This window comes from Lissotriton vulgaris, chromosome 9, assembly GCF_964263255.1.
Source record: "Lissotriton vulgaris chromosome 9, aLisVul1.2, whole genome shotgun sequence".
In the NCBI taxonomy this organism is placed as follows: domain Eukaryota; kingdom Metazoa; phylum Chordata; class Amphibia; order Caudata; family Salamandridae; genus Lissotriton; species Lissotriton vulgaris.
Genome location: NC_141697.1, coordinates 197,865,081 through 197,883,167, shown reverse-complemented (window position 1 = coordinate 197,883,167; position 18,087 = coordinate 197,865,081). Strand labels below are relative to the sequence as shown.

The 18,087-nt window shown below is 42.5% G+C and overlaps 1 protein-coding gene across 1 annotated transcript; it reads left to right on the top strand.

Moving 5' to 3' along the window:
• Positions 1-3,441: 3,441 nt before the first annotated feature.
• Positions 3,442-4,987, top strand: LOC147689843 (uncharacterized). Its single transcript, XM_086939441.1, has 5 exons — positions 3,442-3,644; positions 3,853-3,939; positions 4,031-4,178; positions 4,288-4,589; positions 4,759-4,987. The coding sequence occupies exons 1-5, from the start codon at positions 3,442-3,444 to the stop codon at positions 4,985-4,987; spliced, it is 969 nt and encodes a 322-aa protein (XP_086795567.1).
• Positions 4,988-18,087: the final 13,100 nt, after the last annotated feature.

The window sequence follows — 18,087 nt, the reverse complement described above, 5'->3', positions numbered from 1 at the left end:
ACAAGCTGAGCTGGCAGCTAGCGAGAAGAGTTGTAAATGGGCCAGTGTCAACTGCCTCCCTTGTGCCCAGCTTGAGGCTGGGAGCTGGCAGCTAGTGAGAAGAGTTGGAAATGGGGCAGTGTGAACTGCCTCCCTTGTGCCCAGCTTGAGGCTGGGAGCTGGCAGCTAGTGAGAAGAGTTGTAAATGGGGCAGTGTCAACTGCCTCCCTTGTGCCCAGCTTGAGGCTGGGAGCTGGCAGCTAGTGAGAAGAGCTGTACATGGGGCAGTGTGAACTGCCTCCATTGTGCCCAGCTTGAGGCTGGGAGCTAGCAGCTAGTGAGAAGAGTTGTAAATGGGCCAGTGTGAACTGCCTCCCTTGTGCCCAGCTTGAGGCTGGGAGCTGGCAGCTAGTGAGAAGAGTTGTAAATGGGACAGTGTGAACTGCCTCCCTTGTGCCCAGCTTGAGGCTGGGAGCTGGCAGCTAGTGAGAAGAGTTGGAAATGGGGCAGTGTGAACTGCCTCCCTTCTGGCAGGTAGTTGGAGGAGCTGACCCTTGCTGTACTGCCTGAGCGGGGAGGCTCCCAGCTTGGGCAGCGAAATTATGTACTGTGTTCCACAAATAAAAATAAATATCTCTAAGAACCGCAGAATCTAGAAGCCTAATTGAAATTGCAGGTTGAGGGGAGGATCGTGCGCTTGTGTGTGCCGATTTTCACGATCGTAGGACATCGGGAACATGCTCGTAAAAATCAGGGAAACATTAAAACTTTTGTATTAGGCAGCGAAATTATGTACTGTGTTCCACAAATATACATATATATCTCTGAAACCACATGAACTAGAAACCTAATTTAACTTCATTCTGTAGGGGAGGACATGGCCTCCCTTTGCATAACCTGACCTGAGAGTTAGCACATGGAGGGAGGAGTTGACCCCAGTAAGGTGTGCCATTGCCTCCAGGCACACCCTGAGCTGACACAAGCTGAGCTGGCAGCTAGTGTGAAGAGTTGTAAATGGGGCAGTGTCAACTGCCTCCCTTGTGCCCAGCTTGAGGCTGGGAGCTGGCAGCTAGTGAGAAGAGTTGGAAATGGGGCAGTGTGAACTGCCTCTCTTGTGCCCAGCTTGAGGCTGGGAGCTGGCAGCTAGTGAGAAGAGTTGTAAATGGGGCAGTGTCAACTGCCTCCCTTGTGCCCCGCTTGAGGCTGGGAGCTGGCAGCTAGTGAGAAGAGTTGTAAATGGGGCAGTGTGAACTGCCTCCCTTGTGCCCAGCTTGAGGCTGGGAGCTGGCAGCTAGCGAGAAGAATTTGCAATGGGCCAGTGTGAACTGCCTCCTTTGTGCCCAGCTTGAGGCTGGGAGCTGGCAGCTAGTGAGAAGAGTTGTAAATGGTGCAGTTTGAACTGCCTCCCTTGTGCCCAGCTTGAGGCTGGGAGCTGGCAGCTAGTGAGAAGAGTTGGAAATGGGGCAGTGTGAACTGCCTCCCTTCTGGCAGGTAGTGGGAGGAGCTGACCCTTGCTGTACTGCCTGAGCAGGGAGGCTCCCAGCTTGGGCAGCGAAATTATGTACTGTGTTCCACAAATAAAAATACATATCTCTGGAATCGCAGAAGCTAGAAACTTCTGTCTGTCTGTCTGTCACCCTCTATCTGTCTCCATCTGTCTCCCTCACCCTGTCTCCCTCTGTCTGTCTCCCTCTGTCTGTCTCCCTCTGTCTGTGTCCCTCTGTCTGTGTCCCTCTGTCTCTCTCCGTCTCCATCTCTCTCCCTCCATTAGCCTCCCTCTGTCCCCCTCTATCTGTCTCCATCTCTCTCCCTCACCCTGTCTCTTTCTGTTTCCCTCTCCCTCTGTCTCTCTGTCTCCATCTCTCTCCCTCTATTAGCCTCCCTCTGTCTGTCTCCCTCTGTCTGTCTCTATCGGTCTCCCTCACCCTGTCTCTCTCTCTCTGTGTCTCTCTCAGTCTCCCTCACCCTGTCTCTCTCTCTCTGTGTCTCTCTCAGTCTCCCTCACCCTGTCTCTCTCTCTCTGTGTCTCTCTCAGTCTCCCTCACCCTGTCTCTCTCTCTCTGTGTCTCTCTCAGTCTCCCTCACCCTGTCTCTCTCTCTCTGTGTCTCTCTCAGTCTCCCTCACCCTGTCTCTCTCTCTCTGTGTCTCTCTCAGTCTCCCTCTGTCTCTCTCCCTCTCTCTGTCTTCCCTCTCTCTGTCTTCCCTCTCTCTGTCTTCCCTCTCTCTGTCTTCCCTCTCTGTCTCCCTCTCTGTCTCCCTCTCTGTCTCCCTCTCTGTCTCCCTCTCTGTCTCCCTGTCTCCCTCACTCTCTCCCCCTCTCTCTGTCTCCCTGTCTCCCTTCCCTCCATCTCCCTCAGTCTGTCTCCCTCTCTCTCCCCCTGACTCCCTCCCTAAGTCTCCCTCTGTCTCCCTCTGTCTCCCTGTCTCTCTCTTTCTCTCTCTGTCTCTGCCTCTCTCTGTCTGTCCCTGTCTCTGTCTGCCCCTGTCTCTGCCTGTCCCTGTCCCTGTCTCCCTCCGTCTCCCTCTCAGTCTCTCTCCCTCTTGGTCTCTCTCGTTCTCTGTCTGTCTCTGCCTCTGTCTGTCCCTGTCTCTTCCTCTATCTATCTGCCTTTTCCTGTCTCTGTCTGTCCCTGTTTCTGTCTCTGTCTCTTTCTTTGTCCGTCTCTATCCCTATCTCTGCCTCTCTCTGCCGCTGGCTCTCTCTCCACGGGCCGTACTATGAATACCTATGCTCAAGAACCACATAAGCTAGAAATCTAATTTAACTTTCAGGTTGTAGGAGAGGTTTGTGCGCTTTTGTGTGCAAATTTTCATGCTCGTAGTGCATCAAGAACATGCTGAAAAAAATGGGGGAATTGCTTATATGTTGTAATATTGTGACTGTGAAATTTTAAACTGCCCGGGATGTCATTAGCACATCTCTGCTATTGCAATTACGGTGTGTGCCTTGCCTTCAGGCAGGTGTGACATGTCCTCCATTTGTATAACATGACCTGGGAGTTGGAAGCTGGAGGTAGGAGTTGACCCCAATATGACCCTAGGGAGGTGTAACCCTACTCTACATTAGCCAATTAAATCATTGCAGGTAATGCCCCATCCCCTGAATATGTGGCAGGGCCTTTTCCCATTAAAATCATGTGCTTGAGCTCTGCTGAGTACAGGTGGATACAGTTGGTAAGGATAGTTTAGTGCTACCTAGATATCTTTTTTCCTTAAAACCTTCAGAATAGATTCCACTCTGAGGTAATGTGCTGTTTTTCTAATTTGTGATATTGTAATAATTTGAATTTGTGTTTTTGCAGCATATAACACGGATACTGAAATACATATTGTCTTACAGCTTGTTACTCATTACATGACCTTTTTATTTTCTTGCTAGAAAAGCGAATCGCATCCCATTGGTTTGCACAAAGTGCTTAAAAAATTGTGAGCAGTTGTCAGTTCACCTGGCACGAGTTTGCATGAAGAAAAGCACTCCTGAAGCGATTGCAGCAGTTGTAAAGGAGGCAAGAAAATCAATGATTGTCCATCTGTATATGGGGAGAATATACACCTACGATAATCTCCAGCTCCTTTTCAATGAAGAGACCAGAAAAACGGTCATCAATATGTTGGAAGCAAATGGGTGTTTTATTGTTGGAAAGCCTGTTGATCAAGTTGTCATGTAAGTAACATTTTTTTTCTTTCATTATCATTATTTTGCTACCGTTACAATCACTAAATCTATTTTCATAATTACTGCATTATTTGTACATAATTATTAACCCTTTAAACTTGTATAATTAATATAATCCTTCAAGGAACCTGTATGTTATGAACTGTTGCAGCTACTCATGCATGCTTTATTGCTCAATTATAAGACTTACTTTTAGACCTCCTAAAACACCCGATGAAGAAATGGAGATTGAACATCTGAGAGAAGATGAAGAAGAAGAAGAAGCTGCTGAATTATACCAACCGTAAGTTCAAATGACCACAATCTATTTGCACCATAGTCATATATTTATATACCATTTGTTTTCTAAAACATTTCACTATTCAATCCAACAGACCAAGTACAACAAAGTGGCTGACAACTATACGGAAGAAGCTGAGAGACGCTGGTTTTTACAGGAAACATTCCCTGGACTGCAAACTCCTAGTTGATATCAGAAACTATTTAAAACACAATCTCTCAGTCTCCAACTGCAAGCAAGAGGTAATCAAATAAGCTTTTATTACTATGACTACCCTTATTCCTACTAATACCTATTATATTCAGTAAAGTATATAATTATTGTTAACTGTATTTATATATTTAATTTAAGCTGGAAAATGTAGCAAGATTCCTCTTCTTCTACAATCCTGATGAACCATCAATAAATTTCATCAAGGAGATTCCTCGCACACGGGAGTTCTTCAACTGCCTGAAAGAGCTTGGTTTAGCACAGCAGACCATTATCAATTACATGAAAAATATCAAGCGGTTTATCCACTATCACATCGTGGGTACAAACCTGAGAGAAGAAAATACCGAACTCTATATGTCAGCTCAGCATTTCCAGGATGTGATGCAGGACATGCAGAAGAAAATAAGCAGAGGGATTTCAGAAGAAGTCACTCACAGAAGGTAATAATTTAATCATTGTGAAGTATAATAGCCTTTAGATGATCATACACAATAACATTTCTCCTCATTGCAAGTTCCCAATTCAAAAATCATGAAATTAATATTATGTTTCATTACTATTGCATGGGCAAATCCTGTTATTTATTATGTCTTTCCTAATATTGCCTAGATATAGGGAATTCACAGCAGAAAAGAAGACCCCTGGGCGCTGCTTACAGATTCTGGACAAGGCAAAAGAAGATTTCCTCACAGTCATCGAAAAGCTAAATACCAATCAGGATTTCTCCTCTCAGGAAACACTAGTGGTGTTGCATTATTTGGAGGCACTATTGCTCCTAAAGCATGTGCAGCGACCATGTGTTGTCAAGAATTTCAGGTATGTAAACAAAAAAGACTAATATGAGTTAAACAATGTGTCTACATTGAAGCCTTCATGCTCACTCTTCATAAACAATGTAGAATATTAAGGGCCTGATTATGACATTTTTTTTTTCCTGCTGCCATCAATGGCAGTGCCATGCAGGAGGACCCCCAAAGCTGTACTCGCATCGCCCACTGGATTACAATTGTAATTCTTGGTGGGCAGCTGGTGCTGCAGTGGTGTTACAGCCGTGCCTATCTAAAGTCCCATTGGTAACCCTCACACAGGCTGCACCATGCAGTAACTGGGACTCCCAGGCCCAGTCACAAAGGGGGCCCAGTTAGGGCCTTGCTTTGTTGCCCCACCGCCAGCCTTTCCATGGTAAGGCTGGCGGTGAGGCAAATCGCAAAATGCTTGACAGTGCTGCAGTGGCACAACCAGCATATTGCTCTCTCTGACCACTGTGCCACCACCCTGAGATCATGGATCTCTGCCAGTTGCAGTGGTCCAGTGGTGGTGTACACTCCAAATTTTATATACAGTGGGGGGACCGCCAATCTGTTGGGTCGTGGACTGTCACCACAGGTTTGGCGGTCCCATGGTCCTCATTCTTAAAATAACTACATTTAAATAATTAGAAACTATATCTAATTATTATACATACCTTACAATTTTGCAGGCCAAGGAATGGAGTGACCGAAGACCGTACAATGATGAGGAGGGAGACTACTATGTGATCGTTGCAGTGAAGGAGCACAAAACTGCAGCCCAGCAGATTGCATCCTTTTGTTTAAGTTATGAAGAAGAACAGGTATTCTTTTAGGATACTATATTTATTTTTGAATAGCCACAAACATTTTTTGAATATTTATTCACCCTGTACTACCAATTTAAATAATACCATCACATCCTAATATTGTTTTATTGAGTGGCATTGCTCTTGTGTAAAAACTACAGAATTTGTTCACAGATGCATCTCAATGCCTGCTCTGTGACCTTATTACCTTATTTTCTTTTCTTCAGTGGTTTGAACAATATTTTACCAAGATCAGGCCTTTGATGTTAAAGAAAAAGAAGACATCATCAACAATGGATCCCTTTTTTGTATCGTCAAAGGGGGATCCAATTCACAACCCATCAAATGATCTTAATCGATTTCAAGAAAGGTATTACTGCAATGCTGGCTGTGCCTTTTTGAATTCCCAGATTTTTATCGGTCAGTGGTGTACAAGTCTACAATTTATGGGGGTTATGTAGTTTCCAAAGAGATGGCTTAAACATTTCTTATAACTAGTATTAATTTGTTAGGAATTGTATACGCTCATGACCCAAATAATACCTTTATAAAATACATGACTATAGGATAATGAGCAGGTTTCACATATTAATAATTCTTACAGGTATAAGGTTCCTGCTGTAACAAGTCAGCAAGCACGACGAGTGTACGAAACAGCAACGAAAAGAGACTGTACTGATGCTGAAAAGAGCCTAGTTGCTGACTACATAGCTCATTCTACTCAGACTGCCGAAAAGCATTATAGAATGATGAGAGAAGAAAATGTCTGTGCAGCATCAAAACTGCTTAATAAGCTTGCACATGAAAACCCACGGTGAGGCAATAATCATTGTTTTTTATCTCACTGATTTTTAGAAAACAGTTACTTTACTCAAAATCCTTATTCTTTTAATGCAACTATTTATTGTATTTAGACATTTATTTTGAACATTTGTTAACCATTATTACTATCTGTGTTTGTTTGCAGATGCCCGAAACCAGATAAACCAATACATTCCAGACAACCACTTGATAAGAGACGGCAAAAGGTATGCTACGTAGAATGTGCTGCTTTGTTTTTCGCATACAATCATCTCTGTCATAAATTATGACCACCTTGTAGATCTTATGGTTTTTGCATGGTCTAATTTACAGATACATTTTATAAGCTACTGTTTCAGTATTAGACTTCTGACAGTTATAGATTGTATGCACTTTGCATATATGCAAAATGAAAAATATTCACTTTCTATAACACAGAACCATTTACTAATGATTAACTTTGTCATTTGTATGTAATTAAAGGGAACAGCATAATGGGCATTCTACATCTAAAGTACCTGGTGAAAAAGATCATGATGAATTCTTACATTTTGAAACAATTTTTCCTGTGGCACTGAATGGAAAAATACCAAGTAAAAAAGACAGAATTGCCATTGTTGGTGATCGCAAGCAGCTTGCATATCATAAATGGAGAAAGCAACAACAACTTCTAAGAAAGGAGGAAACAATGAGTAAGTAAACATTTAGATATGCTGAAATATAGTGAAAAGTTAACATTTTAGAAACTTATATCAATTTATTTTGTTTCTTTCAATCACAGAACAGTTCCCACAAAGGCACCAAGTGAAAAATCTGTGCTAAAGTTTTATAATGAGATGCAATGGATCAAGAATTTACCAGACATTGCAGAGCTAATCCAGAATTGGAAACCAATGACAGAAAGCACATCTCGAATGGGTGATAAACAAATTAACTCATGTCTGATTCACCAACGGTGGAGTGGAGTTTCTGTTGTTGAGGAAGAAGGAAGAAGGAAGGCTGTTGCATCACGCATATTTCTAAAAGGCGAGGTCATCTGCGATTTACATGGGGACCTAATATCTGCAACAGAAGGAATACAGAAGATAAATGAGCTGCCCAAGAAAAAAATGAACAGCTTATTTCTTTTTACCAATGATCGCAAGGAACAGTATTGCATGGATGCCACAGACAGTCCATGCTCATGTCACCCCTCAAAGGAAACTCCTGGAAAGCTAGTGCGGACATCAAAAAAGAAATTTAACGTCAAACCAGTTCTTGAGACTTTTGAAATCGATGAAAAGCTGAGATACGTTATTTTATTTGTTGCATTGCAAAATATTCAGATCAGTTGTGATCTTACTTATGACTATGTTCTATCAACGAAAGCCCACAGAGGCCTGGTGCTGCCCTGCCTTGATTAAGGACAATTCACAGAAGATTTAGGGGCTCATTACGATGGCGGAAGGATAGCCACCGCTTTCCAGCAGGGATTGGGTTTGGGGGATCGTTGTGGACCAACCTTGGGTGGGGGGTTTTGCTACACTGGGGGATTCCCATGGTACCCCCCTGCATTCTCCAATCTCTTGTTAATAAAATATACACATTGAACCTTTCACTCACCCTTGTGCCAAATCCAACCAGTGTTTGTGTGTACTTGAGGAACAGATGGCTAGGCAGTCGCATTTGTCTCAATTTTCTTTCTGTGCTAAGGTGTAGTTTCTAGGGAAAATTTACTAACTTTAGATATTTCTGTAAAGTAAAAATAAAAAATGAGGAGTTATTGGTGGTATGCCTCTCATGGACCCCAACACGTTTTATTACTCACAATGCCATGAAAAAATAAAAATGTGGATATATTCAAACATTTTCCTTGCATTACTGTGTCACTGCTGTCAGAAAAAACACAATTTTCCAACCACCCAGCATTCCTCCAGGTCTCCCGATAAAAATGGTACCTCACTCGCGTGGGTGGGTTAAGTATATCCTAGCTGTAGATTTTCAGGTTTTCAGGTATGTTGAAGAATACCTTATGTTGTTGCCTATAATTCAAAATCCATATATGATAAAGACATAATTTAAATGACAACCTATTTGTAGCTTTGGTCTACGTACCCCTGTGAATGATCACATATGTGTCCTATTGGAAAGAAGTAAAAATGTGAAGTTGAATAGAAGATGTTTTTCAATCACATCCAGTGCTCGGAAAAAGTTTCCCTTACAGTTTGTCATGTAATTCTAAAATCCCACTATCTTGAGCCATAATTCAAAGTGAAGCATACTGCGTACATCAGTCAACTGTCCTGTATCTATTTTAATGTCTGTGGGCATATTTAGAGATATCACAAATCATTCACTGATTCCATGAATGTTTTTAAAATGTTGCCTCCAGTAATTGCTAAATGTGTCACATAAATTGTATCATAATTCATGATCCATATTAGAGGAAACTCTGGTGGAGGTCCGTAGCGGTCCTGACGTGCAAATCGGTCATCCGACCTGGGTATAGGGGCGAAAGACTAATTGAGCCATCTAGTAGCTGGTTCCCTCTGAAGTTTCCCTCAGGATAGCTGGCGCCCGGAAGATTGCTTCTCACTCGAACCAGGAGGGTCAGAGCGGGGGCTCCAGACTGCGTCCCACCTGAGAAGGGTCCACTGCCATCAGAGGCTCTGTCAGGCCAGGCCTAACAACCTCTGGGGCAGTTCCTTCATCAGGGGTAAGATCAGTTCCCTGAGTAGGATGATCCTGTCCTAATGTCTGGTGAGGGGAAGATTTCTCTTCCTCCTCCATGCTCTCAGTTTGGGTTGAGTGATCCATCATTTCAGGCTTCACAACACACATCAGTTTGAGTATGGGCTGTGGCCATCACAGCCCCACCAACCTTTTCAGGAGGAGACTCAGTTTGGGTTTCTGCTGTTATCATAACAGCTTTGCTATTCTATTTTGGAAGAGCGTCTGTTAAAGATGGGGCAGGGAGTTGTTCAGCCCTACCAACCTTTTCAGGAAGGACATCTTGGGTTGGGGCTGTAGCCATGACAGCCCCACTAACCTTTCCATTGGAGTTTACCATTCTAGAATGGATTTCCGGTTCCACCTCAGCCCAGGCTGAGATTTCTAAATCATTACCAAGTAGGCAGTCTACAGGCAAGTTTGGTGACACTGCCATCTCTTTGGACCAGTGACACCTGCCCAGCTGAGACTTACTACTGCCATGGGATGATTTGTCTGGATTCCATCAATGTTTGTTACCTGGTATGTGGCACCTGGTAAAAGTTGCTTAGAGGGGACTATACAGTCAGCCACCATGGTGATGCTAGCCCCTGTGTCTCTAAAGGCTTCAACTTTCAAACCATTGATGATGGGTTCTTGTCTATATTTGCTCACGGTATTTGGGCAATCGGAGAAGTTGGCAAACACCATGCCAGTCTCATAAACAAGATCAATTGGGGATGGAGACCTGGATATGCCAGGGTCCACCTGGGCTCCCAAATTAAACCCACCCAGATTCCTGGGGGTGCTCCCACTTCCTGGGGGATTACTGCTGAAAGTAACAGGATGTGTTGTAGCTGGCTTTGGAGGTATATTCTCTTTATTGCCATTCTTGGGACAACAGCTGTCTGTTATGTAATGCCCAACCTGTTGACAGGCATGACAATAAGGCTTTTTCTGGGTTGAAGAAGTGTCTTGGGACCCACCCCCATTCTTGGAGTTTTGGGGCCCTGGGGAAGTCTTTTCTTTATTTCTATCCCCACCCTTATCTTGAGGCTTGGTAGACTCCTTCTTCTGGTTACTGTCCTGATTCTTAGGCCCAATCCTGGTTCTGACCCATTTATCTGCCTTCTTTCCCAATTCGTGGAGAGACGTCAAATCTGAGTCCACCAGGTGTTGGTGCAAGAGCTGGTCTGACAATTACTTAGGATCTGCTCCCTCATAATCAAATTATACAATCCTGTGAAGTCATGTACTTTGCTGCCATGTAGCCAACCCTCCTATAATTTTTGAAGAGTATAAGGTAAAGACTTAATTTCAATTGAAGATTGTGGATAAGATATGTACACATTATTGTACCAATTCCTATGGCTGAGCATTCTAGGGAAAAGGTTAAAAATTAAGTGTAACCTTGAGGTATGTTTTTCTGTTTCAGCTTCAGGTAGGTCGAAGAACACTTTATGTTTCTGCCTATAATTCTAAAACCATACTATCTGGAATCATAATTCAAAAAGGAGCATAATGCTGACATCAGTCCACTGTTCTGTCTCACTTCTCATGCATGTGGCATGTTTAGAAGTAGTACGAATCATTCCCTGATTCCATTCATGTTTTTAGAATGTTGCCTTCAGTTTTGGGAAAATGTGTCACATATATTGTGTCATAATTCATGATCCATACTAGGTAGAGCTACATTTGCACCTCCAACACATTCTATAGCATAGCCTACTACAGTGTGCCAATTTAAAGGCATGTGGTCTACACAGAAGGTACACAAAATGGAAGTTGAATCCATACGAGGCGATTTTCAATTTCCGGCCATCTGGTCACCAATTAAAATGGATAGGATACAATACATAGAAGAATGTGCCCTATAATTCTTGAAGCGTTTACGGTAAAGACTTAATTTCAATTGCAGATTGTAGCTAAGATATGTACACAATATTGTACCAATTTCTATGTCTGTGCCTTCTCGGGAAAGGGTTACAATTAAGTGTATCCTTGGGGTATGTTTTTCTGTTTCAGCTTCAGGTAGGTCAAAGAACACTGTATGTTTTTGCCTATAATTCTAAAACCATACTATCTGGAATCCTAATTGGAAAAGGAGCACAATGCTGACATCAGTCCACTGTTCTGTGTCACTTCTCATGCATGTGGCGTGTTTAGAAGTAGTACTAATCATTCCCTGATTCCATTCATGTTTTAGAATGTTGCCTCCAGTTTTGGGAAAATGTGTCACATATATTGTGTCATAATTCATGATCCACACTAGATAGAGATTAATTTGCTTCTGCAACACATCCTATTGCATAGCCTACTACAGTGTGCCAATTTAAAGGCATGTGGTCTACACAGAAGGTACACAAAATGGAAGTTGAATCCATATGAGGCGATTTTCAATTTCCGGCCATCTGGTCACCCATTGAAATTGATGGGATACAACACATAGCCGAATGTGCCCTATAATTCTTGAAGCGTATACGGTAAAGACTTAATTTCAATTGCAGATTGTAGAGAACATATGTACACTTCATTGTACCAATTCTTATGTTTGTGGCTTATAGGAAAAAGGTTCAAATTAAGTGTACCCTCGAGGTATGTTTTTCTTTTTCAGCTTCAGGTAGGTCGAAGAACACTTTCTGTTTTTGCCTATAATTCTAAAGCCATACTATCTGGAATCATAATTCAAAAAGGAGAACAATGCTGACATCAGTCCACTGTTCTGTGTCACATCTCATGCATGTAGCATGTTTAGAAGTAGTACGAATCATTCCCTGATTCCATTCATGTTTTTAGAATGTTTCATCCAGTTTTGGGAAAATGTGTCACATATATTGTGGCATAATTCATGATCCATACTAGGTAGAGCTACATTTGCCTCTGCAACACATTCTATTGCATAGCCTACTACAGTGTGCCAATTTAAAGGCATGTGGTCTACACAGAAGGTACCCAAAATGGAAGTTGAATCCATACGAGGCGATTTCCGGCCATCTGGTCACCCAATTCCCAAAGAAAATTGTTAATAATTCAGTGTGTTTTTATGCTATTTAGGTAATAATGCATGAAACTGTTTCTTAACATGTGCATAATGAGATAGTAAAGAGAAAATAATGAAAATGTATTGGTAAAGCGTATTTAGGTAGACTTTAAAAATCCCCATTGAAATACACATGCATCACCAATGCTGCATTTTGCCTTTGCCTAAAACGAAAATCAGTAATGGGCCAACTCTCTGAAACTGTCATCATATCCTGCGGCACACGACAAGGCTGCCCCTGCTCCCCACTTTTATTTGCCCTTTATATAAACCCCTTAGTCGAGTTACTGAGTCGGAACATTTTGATTCCCCCTTATAAAGCTCAGGACTATTATTTTTCAGTATTTGCATACGCTGATGACATCGCAGTGGCCACAACTAATCCTGTAACAGCAATAAAGGAAATAGAACGATTAGCACAGGTATTTGGTTCTATAACCGGTTATAAACTGAATGAGTCAAAAACTCAAATTCTGTGCTCTGATACGATTATATTGCAAGATAGTAGGGTGGTCAAAGAAGTGACGTATTTGGGAATTTTAATCAGGGGAAATATGACGGAATTAGTGCAAGTCAATTGGAATACGTTAATGGCAAAAATCACGTCATCTCTGGATAGATGGGGGAGGCTGTATCTAACGATTATAGGACAATCAAATGTCATTAAAATGAATATATTGCCAAAGGTTCTGTATTTATTCAGATCTATACCTTTAGAGATAACTAAAAATAAAATACAGGCGCTGCAATCTAAATGCGGGAAATTCATATGGAGTCCTGGGAGACCTAGAAGGGCAATGAATTACATGACGCTGCCAGTTTTAAGGGGAGGAATGGGTGTACCTGACTTTTTTCTTTATTATATAACTTGTTTTTTACTGAAAATGAAAGTCTTGATAACAGGAGAACATGAAAGTGCTGATGCTAATATGTCAAATATCTTTGATATACAGCTAGGGACATATGCAAAGTATATTCTAGTTCAAGAAATTGATGGGAGCTATTTCAAGTGAACAAGGTTTAAGGTAACCATGGGGGCCTTGAAGGTTTGGAAATGGTATATGAAAAATATGGATTTACCAAGAGTGTCACATTATACTCTGCTCAATGCGCATAGGATTTTACCTGGAATTTTTTCTGATGTAATGACCAATAAGTGGCAGCAGAAAGGCATTAAGATCTTAGGACACATTGTTAATGAGAATGGGATTTATAAATCTTTTGCAGAGATCAAGGATGAATATTCACTGCCCAGATGGTATTTTTTTAAATACCTACAAATTCGGGACTATTTAAATCGAAGGGGTAGGAACCTAATTCAACATCAAGTCATTGAAGAAATTAACAGATCAGGTAAAATTGGAGTGATTTATCAGTACTTGGTCTATGCTAAGAAAGATGATGTAGAGAAAGTGCAGTTGAAATGGAGAGAATCTCTAGGGGATGTAGAGATTGACGTAGAGGATCTTTTAATTTTGTCAAAGGAGGCGCTTATGTCTGCAAATTTGAAAGCTCAGTTTTTTAAATCGTTATATGATTTATATTATACACCTAAGCGAATGGCAAAATGGGGAGCCGGAAACGATGGTAAATGTTTTTGCTGTGGGGATGAGGATGCTGGGGCGATTCACATTTTTTATAGTTGTGTTAAGTTGAAGGAATGTATTGAGCATTTGGAAAAATGTATCTCTTTGGTGATTAAAACAACGGTTGTTCTCTCCAGCAATGATGCTGCTAGGTAAAATTCAAAAAGATAATATGGAAACAATTTTTCAATATAGACATTTTATATTTTTTGCGATGACTGTGGCACCTCTATGTATAGCCAAGGAGTGCCTACAGGAAAAAATCACCGGATTTTCATGAATGGCTTTCCAAAAATTCTGAGCTTATATAATTTGGAGTGGAGTTTATTTTCAATTAAAGGATCAAGGAAAAAGAGACTGGGTATCAAAATTTGGAGCGTCTTTCGGGACTATTACGAATCATGAGTATTTTTCTCTAATGAAAGTAAAGAGACGGACATTGTTATTTGGTGATTAATGTGATGTACATTAAGTTTTTGAGCTTGTTTGCAGTTTACTGTACTAAGATCAATAAAATAAAAAAAATAAGAAATAAAAAACGATAATTATAGCTAGTTTATCTTATAACGGTCAACATAGCCAACTATATGACATATACTATATATTTGTACCACTTGTAGGTCTTTATTATCAATATTCACTCGGCAGACTACTCCTGGTCGGGTCTTATGAGGTGAGGAATGTGTCTCAAGGGCTATTGTGGCCATATGGGGTCTTCCAGTCATGAATAATAATATCTAGACTTATTGTGGCTAGTATCCATATAGTAATATGAAATATAGCAAATCGGGGGATGCTTTGGGCCTCCTGATGCTATGACTTTAGGGATGTCTTTAAGTATACTGTATGGTCATTGCACCGCTTTCTTCATAATTGTTTCTCCTATATATGCTGTTTGAACTCTTTCTAGGCTGCGTGTGATGACCGTGGTTTAGATATTCCGTCACTTTGGAAGGGTAACGAGGTCCGCGTGTTACCAGTGTCTTTCGCGATGGATAGGTTGTCTAACTTTACACCGTTTAGATACAGAAGGATCACTATACATTATATGGTATGTGAACTTGAATTATATGGTTTTGATTAGTAATAGTGATTGATCTCGGTCATTGCTGTGTCAATAGGCCATCTTAACTAATGTTTAGAAAATCAACCATAATAATTGCTCTTTTCCCTACTGTTTGTGATACACTAGGGTATATAATGTTTGCAAACTGTGTCTTATCTCTATTTATTATGCATATGTAATGTTTTTTCTCCCCGTTTATATATAACTCAGATGTGATGTCCACATGACATAAGCTCCGCTGATGCAAGATATGAAATATAGGATTTTTGTAAATATGTATAGAAATGAATGTGTTATTATGTACCTAACAGGTGTCTTACCGCACTGTATTTATCATGTGTGTGTGTTCTAGCTTATAAATTTTAAGGTAAAGGTTTTAAGAATGTGTTAGATTTGTGAGTGATTAATTAGTAAGCTTGACAATGGTGGGTTTTGAAATTGAAATTGAAATTGAAAATAATTTATATTGCGCAGAACAATAACCCGAAGGTATCAAGGCGCCTAGCAGAAGGTCAGGAAGGACCAAGAGGGGAAACATATATCTTAAACATAAGCTTGCTTGAAGAGAAAGGTCTTTAAGGCAGTGCGGAAAATCTGTAGGGATGGAAGGGATCTCAGATCCAAAGGAAGTTCATTCCACCACTTAGGAGCCAGAGTGGAAAAGGCTCTACCGCCCCACCTGGCTTTCCGTACACGGGGAGTTGCAAGAAGCAGCTTCCCGGAGGAACGCAGGTTTCTGCGGGGAACATAGTGGGAGATAATGGATCCAATTCCAGTGTCGCTCTTTTTAGCAATGGCTCTGTAGGTCATACACAGGACCTTAAACCGAATGCGCAGTTCCACCGGCAGCCAGTGCAGAGTTTTTCTGGCTGCCGTGGCTGAAGAGCGTCTGGGGATATCCAGCACAAATCTGGCTACGGCATTTTGGACCACCTGCAAGCGCTGCAGCTGTCCTTTATTGAGTCCTGCATACAGCGCATTGCAATAGTCCAAACGCGAGCCGATGAGAGCGACAGCCATTTGTTTTCTTGCCTGGAGGGAAAGAAATTTCCTAACCCTACGGAGAGTGTGAATCAAGCCCCAGCAAGTGGAGACAGTTCTGCTCACCTGGTTGCCTAGGTCGAGGGCAGGATCTAATATCACCCCGAGATTTTTAGCAGAGGAGGTGGGGGAGGGACAGGTACCAAGGGAGTCAGGCCACCACTTGGCTGACCAGATGTTTTCTTTTCCCCCAAACACCATCACCTCAGTTTTCTCCCCATTCAGTTTCAGAGAGTTCAAAACCATCCACCTACCGACCGCCTCCATGCAAGATCTAAATTTGGAGGCGGTTGGTTCATCTGAATGGGGTAGAGAAACGAGGATTTGAGTGTCGTCTGCATACGAGACTACCTCCATCCCGAAAGATCTTATAAGTTTGGCCAGTGGGGTGACATAGATATTAAAAAGGGTCGGGCTAAGGGCCGACCCTTGAGGAACCCCACATAGCACCGGACGGGATGGAGATAGAAACTCCCCAAGTTTGACTCTTTGTTCCCTCCCTGTAAGGAAGGAGGTCAAGAGATCAAGAGCTGCATTCTTCACCCCCACCTCCCTCAGCCGGGATGTAAGGACCGAGGGGGAGAGGGTGTCGAAAGCCGCCGTTAGATCTAGCAGGACCAGGAGAGATGTCTGGCCCTCATCTACTGATGTACGGATCTTGTCAAGTACGATGGTGAGGGCTGACTCAGTACTAAATTCCTTCCTGAATCCATGCTGAGAGGAGTCTAATCATCCAGAGCTTTCGACAAAGGCGGCAAGATGTTTGTTGAGATGAGTTTCAAGCATCTTGGCAGGAGCGGGGAGCAGGGAGATAGGCCGGAAGTTTTTTAGAACCCCCGGATCCAGGGAAGCTTTTTTCAGCAGGGGTTTCACTACCGCCTTCTTCCACTCTGCAGGGAAGATACCATCTCTAATGGCAAGATTCATTAGCTCCACCAAAGGAGGTAGGAGGGTCTCCCTACATTGTTTAATGACCTTCAGCGGACAAGAGTCCAAAGGAGATCCGGACTTAGTCTTGGCTAACAAGAGCTCAAGATCTTGTACGGTCAGCGAGGGAAAGGTGTCCAGAGTGCAAGGAGTGGAGATTTCAGTGATGGTTAGACTCATCTCCACACCAGGTGTAGGTGCACTGAGGGCAGCTCTTTGTTCCTCAAGGGCTAGGTAAATGTCCTGGATCTTGGAATGAAAAAAGGAGGCGATCTTCTCGCAGAGATCCTGTGAGGGGATAACGGGGTCAGGGACTTGCAGTCTAACCAGGGAATCAACAGTTTTAAAAAGTTCCTTCGGGGAAGAAAGCGAGGAGGTCACTGTCACGAAGTATTGTTGTTTAGCCTGCAAGATTTCCGCCTTGTATTTTTTAACCAGAAGTCGATGCGCATCCTTGTTTTTAAAATCCCAACTGGCATGCCACAGTCTCTCCATTCTCCTCACTTCTTGCCTAAGAAGCCTAAGAGAGTTAGAAAACCAGGGGGCAGAGGGTCTCTTTCTAGCGCGGCGTCGGGATTGTTCTGGGGCCAGTTGATTCAAGGCCTCAGTCGTGACCTGATCAAAATGGGCGACTGCAGTCTGAACGCTGCACGGGCCTGAGATGGCAAGGTTTGCAGCCCAGGGCACGAAGGAATTGCTGTTAATATTCCTAAAATTCCTCGTCGTCTCTATAGTGTGGTTTGCTGGTATAGGGGACTTTACCCTATGATGATTCAAGAGGAAAGGGACCGCCAGATGGTCGGACCAAGAAAGATGGATCGGGTCCTTGGTAGTCAGACGAGGATCATTGGAGAAGATGCCATCTAGGGTGTGTCCTGCACGGTGAGTAGCTCCCATGACACGTTGCATAAGGCCGCAAGATTGTAAGGCCTCAGTAAGACAAGAGGTGTCAGAGAGGTCGTGTCGTTCTAGGTGGTAGTTGAAGTCACCCATGATGGAAAAATTATCTAGACCAAAGTAGGGTTCAAGATATTGAAGAAGGTGGTGCGTGAAATGAGTTCTCGAGCCGGGGGGACGGTAGATGAGAATGCCATTAAAGAAGGGGCGTTGTTCTTCCTTTATTGAAAAGTGAAAAGCTTGAAAGCTATCAGGGAAATCAGTCAGGGGTACAGTGTGGCATTGAAGGTGATCC